The following is a 23952-nucleotide window of genomic DNA, read 5'->3' on the forward strand; positions in this document are numbered from 1 at the left end:
GTTAATCCCACTTGAAACCTGAATTATTAAGGTGGCATTTATTAATGACGGGATGTCATCGTTAGGGAGAAAAAAAGGAGAGATCTCCGTGAGATGAGGCGCTCGAACAGGCTCGCCTCATTTTCACAAAATATTATTTCTACCTCCTCCTGCTTCAATCCTCTGTAGATATCAGATGGTAAAAATATGAGCCCCGACGACAGACTTATAAAAGTTCGTGACCCTGACATGCTGGACCTTACGTATTTACTTCGCAAACACAGCGTTGTGAGTGACCTTGTATCTTCTTCTGCGCATGCGGGTCACTTTGGGGACGGACTGAGGTCGCAATTAATTGGTAATGTGAACGCTTACTCAAAAAAAAAAAATCTGATTTCACCAAAAAATCGGAATTGAGCATTAAGACCTATAGTGTGAACGTAGCCTAACTAACGGTTAGTTGAGCATATTGAGTGTAAACTGTAAAATCGTTTTTTAGGTTTTGAAGTTTACAAGCGAAAATTTTAAGTGGCTAAGATGTCCCAGGGATTTATTCAAAGCCAGTGCAGTGTGAGTGTGACATATCTTTGCAAGGAGGCGGAATTGGGTAGTTTAGGGCGGCGGATCTGAAAGAGGCAAGACTGCACCGCTTTGGGAATGGTTACAGCCGCCTTCAATCATTGCCCATCAAAGCGACTCGCTGGAGTGGGAAAACATATCTGCATTGTGAAGTCACCACATGGAGATTGGCCCAACCTCTGATTATTTGTGTGCTATAATTTAAAAACATAATGCAATGATTTACAGAGTTAGATGCCCACTGTTCACATTTTTATGAACGATATACGTCTGACATTCACCGTACACGTCAGCAGAGTTCAGAATTTGTCTGCCTGTGCCCTGATCAAATTCACCAAAATTGCATTAGACCAGCTGTGCCAATATTTAGACGTGGTCTGAGCAGGCGTGAGTTTAGACGGACTTTCTGCCACCAAGCTCTTATTCTACTGGGCCCCTCTCCAAGGACGCAAGGATACCCCAAATGTTGTTCAAAATCTTAAAATAATTACAGACGCTCCCCAACTTACGAACGAGTTACGTTCCGAGCGATCGTTCGTAAGGTGAATTTGTTCGTAAGTTGCTTCAGTGCTATATTTTGTATTATAATTTATGTTTAAAGAGAATACGTACAGTACTGTACTATGTATGTTAGAGAGAGAGAGCGAGAGACACACACAGTATGTACATGTACGTAATAAGATAAATAAAATGAAGTTTAACTTACTTTTGGAAGATGTACTCGATGCTTAAGGATTTGATGGAGGAGGAGGAGGAGGAAGAGAGGGATTTTATATCATGAGAGGTTCTTCGTCGTCGCTGGAATGGGCTTCAAAAGTTACTTCCTCCTCCGTAACTTCAATGTAGGAAGAAGTTGAGGGTTGATGAGTATCTTCCTTGGAGGATTTACTAGAAACTGTCCGAAAGAAGCGATCTAACGACGATTGCACAGTTTTCTTCTTTTTTCATCATAAATGATGCGGTAGCACTGTATGGCATCATTCAATTGATTTGCAACCTTTGTGCAACGTTCAATATTTGGGTCTTGCTGCTCGAAGAGTGCGATGGCTTTATCTATGAGCGACAGGCGTTTCTTCTTCTTCCTCCTCATCGAAGAAGCACTACAGTACTCGGAAAAAGGTGCGCAATACAAAATCTAACTTACAGCATCTCTTTCCGAACATTTTTTGACATGCGCGCATGTGCGCAGACATGTTCGTATGTACCATTGTTCGTAACTCGAATGTTCGTAAGTAGGGGAGCGTCTGTACAGGCATTCAGAAGCCAATAAGAATATCTGACAGTTTCAAGTTTGCACTGGCTATGACCTCAATTGTGAGTGTTCAGCATCGCCAAATTATTTGACTACCTCTCAAAATCCCTCCTCTTTCCCCGCCGTCACTTTGTGTTAATAATGGATAGTATGCAGCTATGGCACTAAAGAATACATGGAAGGGGATCTCGGGACAAGGCTGCACAGGTGCAGAGGCCTCAGTATACGGTAGTTGTGCTGACCCAGCACAATTTCCTGCACTGGCGTCACTCTCACGGGGGTCACATTATGCAAGTCAACCGCTACGTCGTCTTCCACATCAACACAAATACTCTTATTTTTGTCTCTACTTGTGCACTGCGCCTCTTTCGCACATCACTCCTCAGCAGAGCGTCCAGTCGAGCGGAGTTACTGCCCCTCCTGCTGTCGACCTTCACCTGCACTTGCCCGCATCTCGCATCGACAAAAACATTTTGAACTTGTGGCGCAGGCAGCAGCAATGGGAGTGCACGTCATCACTGCATGCACATAGTCTTGCCACAAAAAACTGAAGTTTATTTCAACAATTCCACATCCTGCATGCAGAGCTGCAGTTACAGTGGATGTAAAAAGTGGATCTATATAAAAAAAAAAAATAGATCAAAATAAAATTTCAAAACCTTTCCCACTATAAACGTGATGTACAACCTGTGCAACTCAATTGAATTAACAGAAAATCGAGAGGGAGAAGTAAAAATAAACTGTTATGATATGGTTGCAAAAGTGTGCACACCCTCTCACAACGGTGACGTGGCTGTGTTCAGAATCGACCATTCACATTCAAACTTGTGTTAAATTGTAGTCAGCACGCACCTGCCACAATTTAAAGTGCCTCTAATTATGCTCAAATAATATTTCAGATGTTCTAATAGGCTTTTCCTGGCTTTTTGCCCCCCATCCTATATGTATAAACGGTATATATATTTTGTTTTCCTTTAACGGGTCCATATAAAATAGAAACGCAAAACCTTTATTCCTAAAATTTATGACAAAGGCATAATCCAAGCTCGGTATTGTTTAACATCAATATAGTATCGTCTGTGGTTGGTTTCACTGTAAGACAAACAGCTGTACTCGATACTTAATTACATTACATACATTACATTACAACTTACATTGATGCTTCTGCATTTGGCAATTTATTATTATATTATATTATTAGTATGGGATTTTTTTTAATGGGCGGAGAAAAAAGAAAAAAGACCGGCGCAATGTAAAATGTCAGTGAAGGACCAGATATTTCTTCTCTCAAAGGGTATAATAAACTGCTAGACTGTAATATTGACTGCAAGAACCGCTTATGAGAGAATTATTGAACTTTTAATGACATCAAGGTGAAGCGCTGACTGCTGATTGCTCAATTTGAGAGAAGAGGGTAACAACAACTTCTACCAAACAGAAAGCAGGTACTCTTACAGCAGCATTATTTTCATTCTGATAACTTTTCTTATGAGTATTATGACCATAGAGTAGTTCTGTCGGTTTAGCACCCTTACTTCTTAGAATATAGAGTGAAAACTTATAGCAGAATGCTGTAAAAGTGTTTTCTTATTACTTGCTTTTATACCAGCAGTCTTCCATCTTGAATATCAACATTGTTAGAGTGCCATTCATTGCAACAAAATACTGTAGATGCTTTTTTTTTTTTTTTCTCCCGGAGAGCTCAGTATTGTTCATTCGGTAATTTTACCGATTTGACATGTCATCATCATTGCGCTCCTTTTTTAATTTTAATTTTTTTTTTTTTAATTAATTAATTTATTTTTATTTTTTTGTATGTGGGTGATTATGTGTATGTGCGTGCGTGCGAGTGAGTGTGTATTCATTAGTTCACCTAAAACCTATTGAAAAAAAAAAATACTGTAGATGCTGATAATGACACATATGTTGAAGCATGAATGAGATAAGAAAGCATTTAGAAACAATTCTACATTCTATATGACTCACATAATTTACATACAACATATGGAATATTTATCTTTTTTTGTTCAAAGTGAAGACTTAGTAATGGATTTTCTCATGTTGTTGGCACTGTAAGTGTTTTCGCTGGTGCGACTATATATATATTTTTCCACATAGTTGATCAATTGCTATTGTAATTTTCTGTGTATAATAGGTTTTAGACACCCCCACCAAAATTGTCCCTCAGATAGCAGATTTTCCATCTCTCCATGAATAATATGCTTCCCAGAATTGCTGGCATCCAAGCTAAAAAATTGAAGCATTATCTGCATAATAATTTTACAAATTTGGATTTCTTGGGTTGGTAAGAGTTTAAGTTGATCTTACTTTGCTAACAGTTTTAGCTGTCACCTGCGACCTTAATGAGGACAAGTGATATAAAGAAATGGATATCTGAATGATCAATTATTATAACTTTGATATTGACAAGGATGAACAGAAGACTCAAATGCATGACCAGGTTTCAAAAAGGAAACAGATTTATTGAGTAATCAACAGGAATCCGTAAGCGATATCGCCTGACGAATGTGTCATGTCTCTCAAAATCAATGGCTTGCTTTTGTGCAAATATGTCTTTTAATGTGGACAAAGATTTTGTTACTTGTTTGAAAAATGACACAAAAAAAAAAATAATTCTCACAAAAGTTGCCAAAGCCATCAGGAGTACATGCGTGTAGATGAGGGGCCATTACGATGGTATTTCATGCGAGGACATGGCAGCCATTAGAGAGAGGGCATGAATTTGGCTTCCACTCTTACGGGCAATGGTGCATACCGAAACAGACGCCGTGCACGCTGGGAAACGTTCCGAGCTCCTTCGGCAGCAATGCTACGAGGCCTTCCGCACCGGCATACGCGCATGTTAGTGTACAGCTGTTATTCCACGCTTCCACTCAATAAGCCTCAGGCGGCCTTTAAATCGGCAGGAACACACGTGCACACACACAGGAGGTCTGGGCCGCTTTGCAGCTCAATGGATGTTGGTGCATATTTTTCAAATTAAAAGAAAGAGCAATATGGTTTTGGTCCAGTGGAAGAGCAGCCTGTATTGTAGGTTCTGTTCAGATCCGCTGCTGTTAATGTTACTATTAACGTTTAATTGTCAGTTTTTAATTGGACATTAAAGTGTAAAACTAACAGATTAAATGTTTACATGACTGTAGTGAATATTCCGGGGTTCACCACCCACCAACATTCTTGAAAGCTTTTTCCCGGATACTGATTCATGACAAATACAGTATGCCAAAATTACGTTTTATGTTAACATGAATAATTAATGATATTGATTTATATCACAATAACAATCATCCATGGAGGGTAGGAAAAATAAATATCAATAATGTAACACTTTATTTCTTTAACTCTGCGAGTGTTTACGTGATTGGTCACTTCTCAAACGGAGGAAATCACAATGTCCCATCTCGGCTTAATTATTTTTAGAACAGGCTCGGGCGACATATGTTGGCGACCTTTGGTAGTGCTTTTGGGGAAATATCAAGTCATTTCACACAAGCCAGAATGTGCTATAATCAGTTTCTATAATCAGTTTCTGCTGAAGGGCAACTCAAAATGAAGTTTAAACAGAACCAAATCAAATGTTATTCCCTGGGCTCTTTTCATGTAAGGTAGCTCTAAAACCACTTGAGACACAACAATTGAATCAACACATTGACATGGTTAAAGCAAGCATATGAACTACTGAATTCTCATTTAGGTTTAATAACACACTTTATTTGAATGTCTTATTATTACTTTAAGACAACACTTTTCAATATTTTCTATGCCCCGGAGCAGCCTTTCTCCCCCCTCACACACCATACAAAAATTCAGAACTCATTTGAAGACGATTGCAAGTTTATTACAGGTCTACATCTTATTAATTAACAAGAGATACTTATCTTAGAATTTTGATAATCACTCACTTAAAAAGGGTTTTTAGCAACATCTTTTGCCCGCCAAATTTGAAGAGCACCTGTTATGTGTTAATTTTTTCTGCATTTAATGAGGGCGTCTTCAACATGTTTTGATCCACTGCACACTCGCATCCTCCTCTTTTTCTAATCAGTTAAGTACTTGCATAATTCAAAATGGAAAAAAAAAAGACCCCGATTAGGGCTGTGTAATTAATCAAAATTCAATTACAATTTCAATTATTACACTCCACAATTACAAAATCAGCATAATCATAAACAAAATATTAATACTAATTTTGAGGTCTTTGAGTTGTTTGAATTTATATATTTGCACCTATTTTGTTTAATCAAAAAGGAACTTGTATAATTATACCGTTCCAAATAATTGTATTTGTCTTAATTGTTTTGTTTAAACATTTTCTTGTTTTGTACCAAAAAATAATTGTGATTTTTAATTATTACCAAAATAATTGTGATTAATATTTTCTTCATAATCGAGTAGCCCTAACCCCAATATTTTGACATGAACAAATATTCTGAATGTCACACACAAACATTTACTTTAATGCATATATTTATTATAGCTGTCAAATGATTATTATTATTTTTTTAATCAGATTAATCACACTTTAGAATTTTTATTAATTGCGATTAATTACTTAATTAAAACGACTTTTTATCAAAAAAAAAAAAATTCCCCGCCAAATTTGAAGAACACCTGTTATATATTAATTATTTCAACATTTAATGTGGTGAAGACACCGTCAACATTTTTTCATCCACTGCTCACTCTCATCCTCCTTTTTTTCTATGAAGTTAGTTACTTGCATAATTTAAAAAAAAATGAAAAAAAATATGACCCAAGTGACATGAACAATTATTCTGAATGCCATACGCAACAATTTATTGAATGCTTTATTTTAATGCATGTAGTTATGTTCATTGCTCAAACACAATCTGTGCTACCTTCAACGTAACCATCCGCTGTCAAGCTAAAGGACCATCTGCGGTCAAAGTAATAATGTGATTAATCTTAGTTAATACATGATTAATGTGGTAATTTTTTGGGATTAATCAATGAGTTAACGTTGATAGCACTAGTTATAATACAGTATACCAAAATAAAGGGAGAGAAAAAGAAGAAAAGAGAAAAAAATAATAATAATAAATCACCAGTGTGCAAAAAAAGACATAACCTGTCAGTATATCACTGATTGTAACAAAGCATTATGCATGTGTTTTCAAATTACATCTTGCATTTGTGCATTCTGTCACAAATCAATGCAACTCTTTCCTTCTGATAGATTCTAAAATGTGGAACAGTCATGCAAAAAAAAAAAAAAAAAAGCTGATTATGATCATTGAGCTTTATCTGGGTATTGAGCATTTCCAGTATGTGTGTAAGTTACATGTACTCCCCGTGTTCTGGATTTCTGCAACCCTCCGTCTCTGTGCCAGCAGATACGAACTTGGACCAACGTGCTTTTGAGGCAGCCAGGACAAGCGTGAAATTAATTGTTCCACTTCGTCTCCGGTCAGCGCTCCTCTTTTGAAGGAACAATTTGTCGCCTGCCACACGGAGGAGGCTCTGAAAGGTGGAGGGCAGAGCAATGATTTGCTATTTTGGAGAGTTCCTGTGATCCGGGAGTGGTTTCCCACCTGGGTTAGTGCTCACGGTCCTGCCGCCCACTTTTGTAGGAATGCAACATTATGTTGTCGATGTTTAGTTGTCATCTGCACGTGGTTGCTCTCTCAGCAACACATCAGTTGATCACAAAAAAAATGTCTGAAAACCAAATTAACCGGAACAAGGTGACGCCTTTGGGTCTCTATTATCGCCCCATGTTCGCCCCATGTTCGCCCTACACTAAATTATGAAATTATAATTACAAATATGGCTTTGGGGGGTAAAATGTTGCTCTATACAATAAAATGACACTTCATTGGTGTCTGGTCGGTGCTGGATTTCACTTTCCTTAATTTTCTTTGGTCCTTCCTCGGGTCTCCTGACGGCCTCACGACTCTGGCTGGAAGTGTTCGGTTTAGGTGAACGGTATGAGATTTTTTAATACGTTTTAGGTGAACTAATGAATACACACACACTCACACGCACGCACATACACATATTCACCCACATACCCCCCAAAAAAAAGAAGAGAGCAATGATGATGACATGTCAAATCGGTAAAATTACCGAATGAACAATGCTGAGCTCTCCAGAAAAAACAAAAAAACAATGACACTTCAAGATGTTTGTTCTGAGCATGGAGCAATAAACGTGCGTATTAAGTAACCTACAGTATACACACTAGTGCAGTTTCCCAACCTTTATTGAGCCATGTACGGCTGAACAATTAATCAAATTCAAATCAACAACGCAATGTAATAGAATGCAATTTTCAAATCACAAAGGCTTACATATCCAGCGCAAGAGCTCTGGTACATAAAACGGATGACTTAGAATTACAACTCGCTGGTAAATCGCTAAGGTCGTGACTGAGGTGTTTTGAATATCACAGAAACAGTTTAACCTGAGGATATGCGATGCTAGTCTGCAGCTAGCCGGCTCCTGGGAGGCTTATACTCAAACTGTTACCATTCCTAAAGCGTTTTCACCTGATTTGGATGAAAATCCCCTCAAATTAAAGCTGAAAGTCTGCCATTAAAGTGCATCTTGTTTGTTTCGTTTTTCCATGTTTGTGGTGGTGTTTTGAGTCAAAAAATGATAAATGTGTGCGCTCATGTCCTATGAATGAAGAGACGAAGAAGTTATTTTAAGCAACAGCTTATCAGGTAGATATTATAAACGTAATAATCACTCCTCTATTATAACGCATCATAGTCTATCTATCTCCATCATATATGACTAATCTAATAACTTGAGTCTGTATTTAGGAAAGTAGTAATTAGTTGATTACTGTTTTCCAACCTGTTGAGCCAAGTCATCTGTTTTACATAAGAAAAACCTCACAGTAAATCAACAAACAAAAATAACAGAAAAAGTATGCAGACTTAAATGATGATCTTGTCTTTAGTCACAAATGTATTTAGTGTGAACTCTGGACTTTTATGTTTGAACACAAATTTGCTGTATTGGCTATTAGCCATGACTTACTCTGTTGTATGAATTGAAACAGTTGGATACACAGGTTGATTGTATCGTTTTTTTGCATTTTTTTGTTATGCCTGCCACAAAAACAATAATACTTTAGTTTTTGCTTGACTTTCTGTCATGTTGTAATAAAACAATAGTTTGTTTGCATTCAACTCTAAAAATGCAAGTAATCCACTACAATACTTTAAAAAAATTTTTTTTTAAGGAAATCTGTCTTAGAATGGAAACAGGTTCTGATAAAAAAAGGCTGATGACCTGAAGTATACTGTACTAACAATTTTAATGCAACACTGAGGGAGGTGGCAGGTTTAAATCTATGGGCATGTGTAACTTGTCTTTTTCTGACTTCCAATTAATTTCCATTAAGAAATCCAATTAACTGGCGACTTGTTAATAATGGAGCACAGAGGAAATACATGTAATGATAATCATGTGGTTAGATTGACATGCCTCTGCTCACATTTTCGATCGCGATTTGTAAAGGAATCAAACAACTGTGAGATTGTGTAAAAATGGGCTTGGATGAAGTGAGTGTCAGTGGTGCGTTAAATGAGCTGGGATTTGGGAGATCGGGGTTCAGTCGTGTGAAATGAAGTTTTTGCCCATTAATCACTTGATCATCAAATCCCAAGAGGCTAATGCACATTGTCACAGATTCATATGATGTAACTCGCTTGTCTATGCGCTAACACGCCACATTGAATGGGGCAAATGGGAGGGAACAGCTCTAGAACAGAGTTCTTCCTGAGCTCTAATTTGTTCAGATTTTGAATCACTCTTCCAGGATTTCACCACCTTGCTTAATGGTCATCCTAATTGTAAAGTACGTGTAAAAATATCATATTAACCCCTTGGCGTTATTGTGACCCGTTTTTGGCTTTTTGTTGGTTCTGACCAAGCCATTTCAAAATGAAATACTGCCCGCTGGTTAAATCTATTTTAGAGAGGAAACAATATAAATTTTTCATGTCATGATTGTTGTCTAAAATTAGCAATATTGTCAAAATATCGTTTGCATTTGCTGAAGATGCGAAAAAAAATACCCATGAAATTATTCCTGAAATCACTACAATCTGTTTTATTTTGAAAATAACAATATAAGTGGTATATCCATCCATAATCACCATCTTACTTTATATGCTGCTTAGTAGTTTTTTTCTTCATATATTTATCCTAACATTGAATTTCTGTCACCTGATGTCACAACCAGCATTCGCCCACACATAAATGTTAGTGTTGTCCTGTTGAGTTTATAGCTTCTAAAATTATCACAAATAAACCCCAACAAATGATGAAAATAAAAGTTCTTTGTATTTTAACAGAATATGGTTTGATTTCGGGCCCAACCAGCGTCCGCAAACTGAAGCCATGCCAAGCGAACAGCGGCTCTGTGCAAATGGTAAAATACTATTTGCTTTCATCTGCTGACTGGCAAGCGAGACAAAATATCATTTTGTGCCACACTCCACAGCAGGGCATCCTGCTTGACTGGTGAACATGAACAGATGCTCCATTTTAACACAAGTTACTGCAGCCAACGCATATAAGTGGTGTGTACTTCATGACTAATAATATTTAACTAATTTTAGAGTCAATCCTACATTCAAAAATATTGAGACATGTTATTTCTCAGTGTAGATGTCTGGAACAAAACCAACTAGAGCTCTGAGATGTGCATTTGCTATTCGAATTGACATAAGCCACTGAATGACGGAATAAATTCAAATGCGTGACTGAATGTACTTTTGCACCCCAAAAAAACCACCAACAAATGAAAAATCCAATTTGTACTTTTGCCAAAAAAAACACACCAACAAATGAAAAATCCAATTTGATCAAAATGGTAAATGGGGTGCACTTATATAGTGCTTTATCTTGATCACATGCTTACACATGCTTACAAAGCCAATAACTTGCTTTAACCTCAAAGATCCTGTGCCGAACCCTGGCCAATGGCAGAGAAATGTATGTTTTTTCTCTTTGTTCCCATTTTAAATCCATCTATGTTGCTACGAGCATCATGCTAGCTAGCGCTAAGATAGTTTGTATCTCAGGTACTTCGTTACTAATACGGCATTAGCTGGCCAACGGTGAGGCGTTAGCTGGACAAACATTCCCATTGCTAGGACATCGTTAGCCTGACGAATATTCCCATAACTACATCCGGGAGTATGTTCAAATGAACTGCATACTTTTATGCATGTGCACGCTCCACGTAGATACACCACACGTACGGAGACGTAAGGGCCATCCAAACATAGTACTTTCTGACGACACTATGCATCCGTCAATCTTTCTTGCAAATTGAATGAAAAGGAGCGATTTCTAAGAGTGTATTATGAGATCATTTTAGCCTGGATTAACGAGGTTTTTGGTCTAATCTTGCAGGGGTTCTTGACCAAGACGTTGGGTAAAATGTGATAAATTACCGGTAAATGCAGTCCACAATTTGAACAGATATTTAAAGTGATTCACCATTTTTGAGTAGAAAAGCATTTTCTTCTCTAAACAAACTTAATTTCCGCTAACATTTATATGCTACACAGAAATTAGATTTTTAAAAATCTTGCCGCATTCACTCTTTTTCTGTGCTGGTAAAGTTATAATGAATCAGCTTCGTTCATCATTTGAAATGGTAACTGTGACGGTACACTATAGAAAATAGTTTCCCTTTGTGATGTGATTCAATTTATTGTTTTGTTCGTTGTCTTCATTTGCTTATAGTTTGCACACATTCAGTGTCTCCTCCATTTTACGATTATTTTTGTGGCAGAATTGTAGCACTATAGGCTTGGTTTCTAGCAAATATGGAATACTTTCAGGATTCCTATTGTAGGCATGAATGTAGCGGAAAAGACTAAACAAATGCTTTGTTGTGAGAAGTAGACAATGCTGAAGGCAGAAGTAGACAATGTCCTAAAACCTGGCTTGACAGCCTCGCTCCCCACCACTAACCCCACCCACACTCCGTAGTCAATTGTTGCAGTTGTCACCCAGTAAGGGGGATTATTACCGTGATTTCCAATGGATGAATCTGCCGCAATTTACCTGCTGAGTCATCAGTCACAATGTGCCTGAAAGTGCAAGCATATACTTTGCAGCACTGTTCCATGTCAGCGTTTGGGAGGGGAAAAAAAGTGCTTTCACCGGGCCATCTTGAAGAACATGGTTCTTTTTTTTTTTTTTTACGCCTTCCTTTCTGAATCTTGCTATGGAGGATTTGGAGCCAGCAAAACACATTTCGGTCGGTATATTGTCAGTGCATTTCAAATAAACTTTTTTTTCTCTTTAGAAAGGGAATTCCTTGCCGTAATACAGAGATAAAGACAGACATCCCTAGAAGAACGGAACATTTACAAACACAAGTTTTATTCACCTACCATCATACTGCAAGTTTGACTCTTTAAAAAATTGCCCTCAGGAATCTAACTCACTTTCCTCTAATCTCTGTAATTGCTCTAAAAATCTCATCTACTTAGCAGCCTTTAATTCTTTTAATTGGCAGTTCTTTCTTGCAGGCCCACATACTGCCTCAACATTGATGCTATTGGTTGTTGTAAAACTGTCTGTAGCCTGTCTGATTGTGCATTTAAATGCCTGAACTGTTCTTTTATATTAACTTATAACATTTTTGTTTCCAATTTGTAATTAAAAAATATATATTTTACCAGTTCAGGCTTGTGTGTTCCTGCATTCTAAAATGTTCAACTTGGGTGGCATTTCAATTTTGACTGTACGTTATTGCATATCCTACAAAATAAGGTTTATTGTCTTCACATTGACATTTTTTTTCTCCAGCTGCACAAATTAGGTGCAAATGCACCTAAATAAAATCTGGGTTGTCCTCACGCGCCACATGGGATGGAAATTCATAAACAAAATTAGTGAATCAGATTCCAGCGGAGGATGGTACCCATAGGCTGCCATGAACGGCGAGCGGTCAGTGGCGCAGGTGACGAGTGTATTGTGGGCGTACTCCATCCAAGGAAAGGGTGTAGACCAGAGGTGGGCATCGAGGGCCGCAGTCCTGCAGGTTTTGCGTGTTGCCCTTCTCCAACACAGCTGATATATGATCAGCTCATCAGCAAGCTCTGCATAAGCCTGATTACGATCCTGTTGATTGGAATCAGCTTGTGTTGGAAGTGAGAAACCTACAAAACCTGCAGGACTCCGGCCCTCGAGGACCGAGATTGCCCACCTCTGGTGTAGACCAAGACGTGGGATGGCTCTGGCAGAAACAACGGAAGGTGGCATCAAGGTCCTGATTGGACCGTTCCGTCTGTCCATTAGTTTGGGGATAGTAGCTGGAGGACCAGCTTGCTGTAGCTCCCATGGTCATGCAGAACGTCCTCCAGACCTTGGATATGAACTGAGGCCCGCGGCCGGAGACGATGTCCAGGGGGATGCCATGGAGCCAGAAGACGTGACTGATGAGGAGGTTGGCGGTTTCCAAGGCCGACGGCAATTTAGGCAAGGCAATGAAGTGGGCCATCTTCGTGAACCGGTCCACTATGGTCAAAGCGACTGTTTCCTCGAGAAGCTGGCAAGCTCGTGATAAAGTCCAGAGAGAGACATAGGACCAAGGCCCAAACGGGACAGGCAGGGGCCGCAGCAGTCCAGCGGGTGGCCTATGAGAGGCCTTGCTGCTGCACAAACAAGCAAAAGGCAGAATACAAAAATCACTATACTAGAAAACTTACAAGGGCAAGGCAAGATCGTAGTACAAGGCGAGACGAGAATCGAGGTCGAGAAACAGTCGAGACTAGGCTTGCGCATTGGTGGCTGGCAAGTGAATCGTCTGACAACCGGTAGCTGGTTGGACTGCCTCTTAAATACGCCGACTGATTGCATGAATGAAAACAGCTGTGTGAGTTTGTGTGTGACTGGCTGCAACACAACTACAAACAACAACAACTGAGCGCAGGCTGACAGCTCAGATCATTACATTGTTGTCCAGTCAGCACCCTCTGCCCCTTGTGTCATGTCCAGGTATTTGTCATTGTCTCATTAGTTTGCTCCTATTTAGTTCCCTCCTTCTTGTGTGACGTATGATGAAGTGACGTCAAGAGACGAGCGGTATTTGGCTAACTACTGCCACCTAGAGGCTTGGCATGCATCTTATTGTAGGCCCAATTTGTGGAAGTGGCGTTGCCAGGCGGAGGCATACTCTGATTGGGTAGGATTTGGGGAACTGTTGCCACCTCTAGCATTGTTATGAACGTACATCAAAACGCATTAATGCGGTTAGCTGTGAATGTTTTCTTTTCTACAAACGTGGTGGTGTGGACCCTTTTTTCTAAACCCAGAGGCGGGAAATATTTGTTTTTAAAAATTCCCTGCTACATGTGTACATGGCCTTTAGGTTTATCTCTTCCAAACAAGCTGATTCCAATCTACAGGATCATTATTAGGCTTATGCAGAGCTTGCTGATGAGCTGATCATAAGTCAACTGTGTTGGAGAAGACAAACATCCAAAACCTGAAGGACTTCGGCTCTCGAGGGCCGAGTTTGCCCACCCCTAGTCTAAGAGGACTTGATAAAGGGAATTGTCAAGCTAGCAAAAAAAAAGATTGCTAAGAACAGTTCTAAAATAGAACCGGTGTTCTATTCACATCACAAACATAATGATGAGCTTATAATAAGTCAACTGTGTTGGAGAAGGCAAACATCCAAAACCTGAAGGACTTCGGCCCTCGAGGGCCGAGTTTGCCCACCCCTAGTCTAAGAGGACTTGATAAAGGGAATTGTCAAGCTAGCAAAAAAATAGATTGCTAAGAACAGTTCTAAAATAGAACCGGTGTTCTATTCACATCACAAACATAATGATGAGCTTATCATAAGTCAACTGTGTTGGAGAAGGCAAACATCCAAAACCTGAAGGACTTCGGCCCTCGAGGGCCGAGTTTGCCCACCCCTAGTCTAAGAGGACTTGATAAATGGAATTGTCAAGCTAGCAAAAAAAAAAAAAAAAAAAAAGATTGCTAAGAACAGTTCTAAAATAGAACCGGTGTTCCATTCACATCACAAACATAATGGACATAACCCTACATTTGGCCATAATGCACTATATTTGTCCATGTGGATATGATTAGGGTTCAATCTTTACAAATCCTCTATTAGTTTAAACTAAATCAAGCTAGCCACAATTTTCTACCAAGTATAGTGTATTACAACGTCCTATTTTCTGCTGAGAACAATCTGTTCACCTTCAGCCAATTACTAAAATCTTAAAAACTGTCGGACCATTTCCTATCCTCCCTCGAACTTGTCCCTGTCGTCACCTTGCTCTTTTGTCTGGCACTGTGCAGGATCAGCTATAAAAGCATGTGCCGAGAAGAGAGGAGGGCACACCGTATGATATGACCGTAATCTTCCATTTAATCCCCTCGAGTGAAAAATCTCTACCAGGAGCTTTGCACATATTTGAGAAAATCGCGTAGTATATACTCCCTTGCTTAGATCATGCTCTGAGTGTGTATGTATGTAAATTTGAACAGATATTCTTCATATTTTGTGGACATAGGTCTGTCTTACTTAACTACTAAATGTGTGTGGGGCAAGTATGGTTGTTGGAATTAACCAGACTTAATGTCACTGTCCCAAGTTAAGGTGCTGCTTATGGCAAGCGTGTGTGAATGGATTTATTTAGTGGGATTATAGGATTCTGTGCGTGGCAGTAAGCGAGGGAAATGGTGTGTCACTGCTACTTCCTATGTGGTTGTTAAAAATGTGAAGGTGGCTGATAAATTTCATGGCTGAGCTGCTTAGTTTTGTATACAGTACATGTAGATGAAGATGGAAAAAAAGTATATTTGTGGACACTTAACCCTGGCGAACCCACGGGGTCAAATTCGGCCCCTATAAATTCTGCTACTCAAATAACAAAGACCTTTTTTTAATTTTTTTTTACAAATTTAACTTCAAAAGTCCAGAGTGCCACTTCTGACCCCTGCATATTGCACTTACACGAGCCAGAGTGGTGGTGACAAGATGGCTGGCAACATGCTGTTTTGTTGAGCTGGAAATCAATCCAAACAAATCTTTTCATCTTCTCAGCAAACCATCAGATGGTAAAATTGTGTTTTTTTTTGTTAATCTATTTCATATCATGTTGCAGAATGCCTAGGAGTATGTTTTATATATATATTTTGATAAATTAGCAACTCTGAGCTAGTTCAAAAAAAAAAGGGTTAACATTTAAAAAAACATATATTTTGGTGTTCATTGAACTTATAGCAGTCATTTAATGTATAATTCCTAATTTTCCAAAGAAGAAAAGGGTTCTTGGGTTCTCCAGGGTTAAGACAGTACATAAATATGCAGTTTTTAGTTTTTGAGTTTTAGTTATGTCCCCAAAAGTTTCACAGCTATTAAATTACAGTGTGATATATCAAATTGTTGAGTTCATTTGTCTGATACGAATAAAAATATTATCAACAAAGAGACTGCAAATCTTCTCGTAATGGTGTTAATGGTAATGGTGCACCATTTTCCCCCTTACAGAAATACAAAGAGTTCGACAGGGCTGTGCGTGTGGAGGAGATTGATGGGTTGCGTCTAGTGAAGAAGCTGGCTGAGAGCATGGAAGAGATGTTTCACAAGAAAGCCCAGGCAATGAAGGTAAGACGCATACTGTACCAAAGCTGATAAAGACAGCATAACACATTTATTTAATTCAGTTGATCTACCTCAACTACGTACAGTTAGGCATGTGTACAAAGAGGCGAAAGGTGGTTGGGAAAGGTTGATTTACCTTAGTGATCCTTTAGGGATGTTTTATACTGTGTATTTATTTATTTATTTATTTTGCCCTGACCAATACCAGTGTGACTACACAACTCGAGTACTCATGGATACCAATACCACTAGTACTTTTGATACATTACCGTTCTGTTAAACCAATGTCTGATTGTCAATTTTAACAAAAATGTTTTTGTTTATTTCGGCAGACCAGTCACACTACACTGCCTTAGAGAATTTAAGTTTAAAAAACAAACACTGTAATTGACAATTTATTTGGAATAAATGAAAAAAAAACTAACAACTATGAAGTTGGAAATAGGGCTGAAAAAAATCAACGTGTCAGCCGATGTTGATAAATATTGATTTTTCTTTTTACATATTCAAAATACAAAAAAAATGGATAAGGACAAAATACAACTATCCCTACAATTCATATTCCAAAATTTATATACATACATATACAAAAAAGTATGCAACAGGTGAGCATAGCAATCTGTATGCACAGTAAATCAAAGCATATAAACAAATACATAATATTATTAAATACAAGTAAAAGCGCTAAGTTGCCTGTACTGCATTCAACAGGAAAAATCTAGCAACATTCTATTTTGAGCCAGACTCTCCCAGAGAAATCTAATTTGTGCTACCAGTACCATTTTGTCCTGATAGGATCTATCACCTGCAGCTACAGGAGGACACATCCAGAACCACAGTAACTAGCACACACAAACACATCCACAGATGTGAAGATGTGCTCACAAAACATAATATTTATAATAACGCAGTATTGTGAATACAGTATATTCTGCATAGACGGATAACCCATGGTTGAGTATACGAGTGTGTGCACCAGCATCACCAAGAAGGGCTAGGCAAAGTTAATTCAGTATTGGTGATTGACATTTGATTTGACATATCATATGATAGTTACAGTATAGTAATATCAGGGATGTGATTTTTCCGCTAATTCGCGGAATTCCGCTTTTTTTTATCTCCCCCCCAAAAAAAAAAAATTCCGTTTTTTTTTTTTTTTTAGTAGTTCATTGTGTATGCACATGACTCCGACAGATAACATCTTCTGCTATAATAAAGACATTTGTGGTATGCTTTAATATGAGTTACTTTTCATTTGGTCATGATACAATTATTTGTTGATGAAATTTGAACTCTTCAACATTATTTATGTGTTAACTTAGTAATCACATTAGTTAGATATGATGATATTCTCAGTGATAGTTTTTAAAAGCAAAGGCAGTTCAATGTTTTTGAATGTGACTGATTTTGAGTTGACTAAAACTGCCATTTTATATGGGATAGTTCAATATACATTGAAAATTTATGCTATAGGTACTACTATATAGCTAACCAGCTACAGTACTACTATATAGCTAACCAGCTACAATATATCGTTCTATGGGCACAACCCAACAGAGACACTAACTGTTGGTTGGAACTAGAACAGAAGGATTGTAATAACCTCAGACTTCGAGATTTACTCTTTATTACAACATCGATTAAGCGCCATAATTGTTTTAAAAACCCAATGATTTCCGCCACCATGACTGCCTGGTGGAAGGCACTAGAATTGACAAAAGCCCAAGTGGAGCCCTGTGGACTTTCTCCCCTATGGCATAACCCCGACTTTCAACTTAACAACCAACCGTTTCATTTAGCTGTGTGGGAGCAGAAAGGAATTACACATCTCCACCATCTCTTCTCAGATAATATGTTTATATCATATACATCCTTGCTCCAAAAATACAATATAAAAAACGGAAATTTTTTACATTATCTACAAGTTAAAAATATGATAAAGAAAAAAATTCCAACACTTCGGGGTACGCTCCAACCGCCTGTTTTAGCTAAAGATATTAACAAGCTTTCTCCGACAACAACAAAAAAACTTTCAAAAATATATAAGTTACTTTCATATACTGATAAAATGTCTTTACCCATCTCGAAATGGGAGACAGACTTGTCTATAGCACCGGAACCTGACTTTTGGATTCAAGTTTGTGAAAACGCATTTAAAATGACAAAACACACAAATTTACAACTTATCCAATATAAAGTTATTCACAGAACATACATTACTCAATATATGATGAAGAAAATGGGACTCTCAGACTCCGACATTTGTCTCCAATGCTTACAAAACACTACAGACACTTATGTTCATGCTTTATGGTTATGTACTCCGGTTATGTATTTCTGGACTAAAGTCTTAGAAAAACTTTCCGCTATTTTGGACTGTAGGATACCTTTATCTCCAAACTTGTGTTTGCTAGGTGACCTAACAACAACTGATTTACCACATAAACAATTTCAATCTACACTTGTAGCCCTTACTATCGCTAAAAAAACAATTCTTGTTAACTGGAAAAATAAACAAACTCTGAATATCGACCAATGGTCTAACCTCCTCATAAATCACATTTTAATGGAAAAAATATCTGCCTCAAATAAAAACCAAATATCAAAATTTATAGAAACATGGTCTACGTATATAGAATTTTTTAACCTAATTCCGGTTACTTAATTCTGTCTGTTAGCGAGAGCCACTACATCGTGATAACTTACATTGATGTTTCTGCATTTGGCAATTTATTATTATATTATATTATTAGTATGGGATTTTTTTTAATGGGCTTTAGGTGAACTGATGAATACACACACGCTCGCACGCACGCACGCACACACACACACACACACACGCACATACACATACTCACCCACATACAAAAAAAAAGGTATATATATATATATATATATATATATATATATATATGTGTGTATATGTATATATATATGTATATGTATTTAAAAAAAAAACAAAAAACATTTATTAAAATTTTTTTAATTGATTTGTTGTTTTTTAAAAAAAAAAAAAAAAAAAAAAAGGAGAGCAATGATGATGTCAAATCGAATGAACAATACTGAGCTCTTCTGTAAAAAAAAAAAAAAAAAAAAAAAAGAGGAAAATTTATGCTGTTGTTTTGTCTATTTCTTTGTCATGTGAGTGCATTGAAAGTACTTAAAAACACGGAAAACCCATGAGCTCTGGGGCCCCCCTTGTCCCCCCACCAGGGCGCTGCCCTGGACCTAGCTGGGTGGCAGCGGCCCCCAGACCCCCGGCTAAATTTTCAAATAATTTCACTTTGGTCAAATCACATCCCTGTAATATTTTAAAAGCACATCTCATAATATACTGCATATACGTAATATTATCCTGTATAGATTCAAGACAGTTTTGAGAATCTTTGCTTCTGTTCCAGTGACCAATGTGAGTCTCCCCCCCGCCCCCTCCTATTTTGTGTCATGTGTACACAATACAGATCACGGCAGGCCTGTCTATGTTTATGACCACGTGTGTAGCTACATCCAGTACATGTCTGGAATCTTCCTGCTGCACGAGGAAATCGCAAAACTATCAACAACTTCCTGAAGCAAAATCTTCTTGATCACAATTCCTTGAATGGGGCTTAAATTAAAAATAAAGCATCAAGTGCTGAGTTGCAATATCAAAAACACAATTTTGCAAATGCTTAAACCCTTATTATAATTTATAATTTTCACTTTGTCTCACTTACATAACTGTCTTTTTATTACGGACGTGTCTTTTGAGTCTGTTGCCACTGGGCGATAAATGTGCCTTCTGACAAGAGTAATTTTCTTTGAGCTCACTGATAAGACGCATTGAGTTCAGTAACATACTGTGACTCTCTTTGTGTGTCATCTCCTGGAGAGTGCGTTAAACCCCTGAAGATACAAGGACTCTGTGGGCTAATGGCTCCTCTCAAGCCCTCTTCCTGGATGCAGAATGCCTGATAATTGTTCATCTCAGGGGACTGTGAGTGTGAAGTAAATGTTGTGAGAGGAGATACAGTCAGGCTATAGTCAATTAACACCAATGTAAAAAGATGCTCTCTTGACTGCACATTACATAGTTCATATGCAGTCGTAACAAAAAAAACAAAACAAAAAAACACTTGAGATCTTTTATTTGTAGGCAATCATTACTTTCATGACAAAAAAAGATTGCAATTAATTACAAATTTGATTGAATGCTGGAAAAAGCCGGTTGCTCACTGAGCATGCAAATGAAAATAGAAATAAAAATAAAAAGATCGCTCATGGATTCTCTGGCTTCATAATGCTAAGGTCATAATTTATGCTCATCTGTACCCGCCAGGATGGCACAGTAGCTTGACTTGAAAAAGTCCAATGTTGGAAACTGATAGGGATTTCTGGGTTAATGTTTTTGGTGGTATTTGATCAACTGGAAGCACCATTATAGATGAATGGGGGAAAAAAAAGTAAGATTTAACTAACTTGGAAATGTGGAAAAGAAAAGCTTTCTATGACTTTTTTTTTCTAGACCCAAAGAATTATTCAACCAACGTAGAATAATAGTCTAGACATACACATTTTCCACGAAAGCCCTATGGGAGGTGGCCTAAAAAAATAATTAATTAAAAAACAAACAAAAAAACAGATAGAAAAATCCAAAATATGACCAAATATAAAAAATAAAAAATAAATAAAAATTCGTGAATATACAATTCTGCATGTGTCAAACTGCAAATATTCAGGGGCCAACTGTAGTTCCAAGTTGTAATATCACCATTCACCACTAGATGGCAGACATATCTTAGTTGCATGCGCTTACACCGGGTCTTATTCTGCCCTATACTGCAATGTGAGTAGGCCTCATCATTATGTTGTTGTTGCAGATTTAGAATGATATGCGCAACAAACATAGCACCTCAATAATATTGACATTTTGAGTAAGTTGATTTTTGCGAAAAATGCCCAAAATGAGTTCTTGCAGTTAATGCTGGTGTCTTGTTCAGCAGTTTTGTGGTGACCTTTCTTTACACAGTACGTGGTTAATTTGTTGTATGCTTATGTTGTTGGCTTAGGTTAGGATAGCGGAATTTTTATACGTACATTGAAAAATGTATCAAATATATTAAGAGTACATTTTTTGTCCAAATTTAAAATAGCATTTTTTGTCGTTCATCTGGTTAAGAAGTGGGTGGTCTTATGTGCCCCCGGCCCCCTTCCCCCATTATTACTGATACAAAATTGTGTTCCCCTCCACTCCAGCATTTTAAGTGGCCTAGCCCTGATTTAAATGGATGGAGAAATTACTCCTCATCAGCAGCTATTATTATACTTCTTTGCCACCTTTCTCATTTTCACATTTTCTCACCTTCCACTGAATTATTAGTGAAGAACCCACAATGGAAGTCCATGGCAAGTCCTCTCTCTTCATCTCACTTTCTATCCAATTTCCCTCTGCCTATATTAGCAAAAGTCTCATCTGTCAAGCCTAGCATGCACACTCGCAGCTGTCCTCAAAAATCCCTCTCTCTTTTGTCTGGTTCCTCTCTCTCTCGCTTTCTCTCTCTGCACCACCTCTCTTATATCTGTTGTTTTCTTTTCTTTTTTTCTGGTGAAGTGTATGCAGCATTCCAGAGATTCAATTTCCGTGCAGGTGCTCAGCCCTGTCCGTCAACATGGTGTTATCTCCCGGTCTCTGTGTCAATTCCCCCTCTTTATCGCTTGCTGCCACCTGCTGAGAGGCAAAGGCTGCACCTGTAAATATGTGTGTTCTTTTAAAGTGCACTCGGGTGAAACAAAGTATTTGCTTTAATTGTGTGTTACAGTAATTGTTTTGATCTGAAGAAGGGGTGATGGTATGTCATATTACTACGAGAACCGGCACTCTACATTTTTATTTTGTTTGATTGCATTTTGGACAGGTGCTCCCTTGTATTTGTTTTTAAATCCACCAAGTGATCACTGTTCATTTATACAGGGATGTGATTGTTCCGCTAATTCGCGGAATTCCGCTTTTTTTATCCCCCCCAAAAAAAAATTCAGATATTTATTTTTTTTATTTTTTTTGAGTAGTTCATTGTGTATGCACATGACTCCGACAGATAACATCTTCTGCTATAACAAAGACATTTGTGGTATGCTCTAATATGAGTTACTTTCCATTTGGTCATGATACAATTATTTGTTCATGAAATTTGAACTCTTCAACATTATTTGTGTGTTAACTTAGTAATCACATTAGTTAGATATGTTGATATTCTCAGTGATAGTTTTTAAAAGCAAAGGCAGTCCAATGTTTTTGAATGTGACTGATTTTGAGTTGACTAAAACTGCCATTTTATATGGGATAGTTCAATATACATTGAAAATTTATGCTGTTGTTTTGTCTATTTCTTTGTCATGTGAGTGCATTGAAAGTACTTAAAAACACGGAAAACCCATGAGCTGCGGGGGGCTACGCCCCCCTTGTCCCCCCACCAGGACACTGCCCTGGACCTAGAACCCAGACCACCGGCTAAATTTTCAGATAATTTCACTTTGGTCAAATCACATCCCTGTTTATAGCATTAAAGACTGTTGTGTTGTATTCTCTGTAAGAAGTGTAAAACTAACAAACAAAATCTAAGAATTTGTAGTTGTTACTTTAATGTCCGCCACGGTTGCACATACAATAAAAATGAGCTGTCCATATTTTTATACAAAAACGTCCTTAGAAGGAACCAGTGACTGCTGTGTGCTATCCAAGTTAAAATGGAGCCGTTATAACACGCTTTGAAGTTGAGTCATTCACTATGCACTTAAGAAGCTGTCAAATTTTAGCACTGTTTCTTCTTTAATGGCACATTTACTTCAATCAGTCCTTACCTGCTGATATCGTTTCACCTGTGGCAGTCGCTCTCTCTGTAGTCTTCAACTTGCCAGCGGTGAGAAGGGAATGCATGGCGATACGTGAAAAATAAAAGCACACATGACTTCAAATGCAATTTCTTTTGCCATGAACTTAAATTTCCAATTATTGCAGAAGGCAGCAGGAATATTTAATACGTTTTCGATTGTATCATCACCTGCAGGGTAGTATTTGAATAAGGTTTTCTTTTTTTGTGTGTGAAACTATTTTCAAATGTGGATTATTAACTCATTCACGCTCAGCCATTTTCACCGACTCAACCCCCTTCGCTCCTGGCTGTTTTGCTGGATTTTGACTCATTTTGCAAGGTCCACAAAATATTGTGTTCTATTGTTATAAAAACATCAAACCTACCAAAAGAAATATTAAGAATCTCTTCATTCATCAGGAATTCATTCCACTTGTCTGTTTCCATTTTGCAGTCATTTGCATTAGACTATAGCTAAGTTTAATCAATATTAAAATTCCTGGTGAAAACACTGACAAAAAGAGCTTGTTGCAACATGGCCCTGGCTGAGCTCTAATACTCTGCTGCCACCTGCTGGCCGTTTTTTGTAATAACTACCATTGCTTTAAGCCACCTCTTCATGTCAGAAGCTGCATCAAAGCCTTCTG

General features: G+C 37.8%; 1 protein-coding gene across 3 annotated transcripts in view; it reads left to right on the forward strand.

The window, feature by feature from the left end:
- Nucleotides 1–23952, forward strand: part of LOC144053507 (voltage-dependent calcium channel subunit alpha-2/delta-3-like) — a 133689-nt gene that overhangs the window by 10515 nt on the left and 99222 nt on the right. For all 3 annotated transcript variants that reach the window (XR_013294465.1, XM_077568018.1, XM_077568025.1), the window contains exon 3: nt 16344–16460. Coding sequence is in view for 2 of the 3 variants with exons in the window: in XM_077568018.1 (XP_077424144.1) it covers nt 16344–16460 (117 nt within the window). In the remaining variant the exon portion in view is untranslated. The remainder of the gene's footprint in view (nt 1–16343; nt 16461–23952) is intronic.

Source organism: Vanacampus margaritifer, chromosome 1 (genome assembly GCF_051991255.1).
Source record: "Vanacampus margaritifer isolate UIUO_Vmar chromosome 1, RoL_Vmar_1.0, whole genome shotgun sequence".
Lineage (NCBI taxonomy): Eukaryota > Metazoa > Chordata > Actinopteri > Syngnathiformes > Syngnathidae > Vanacampus > Vanacampus margaritifer.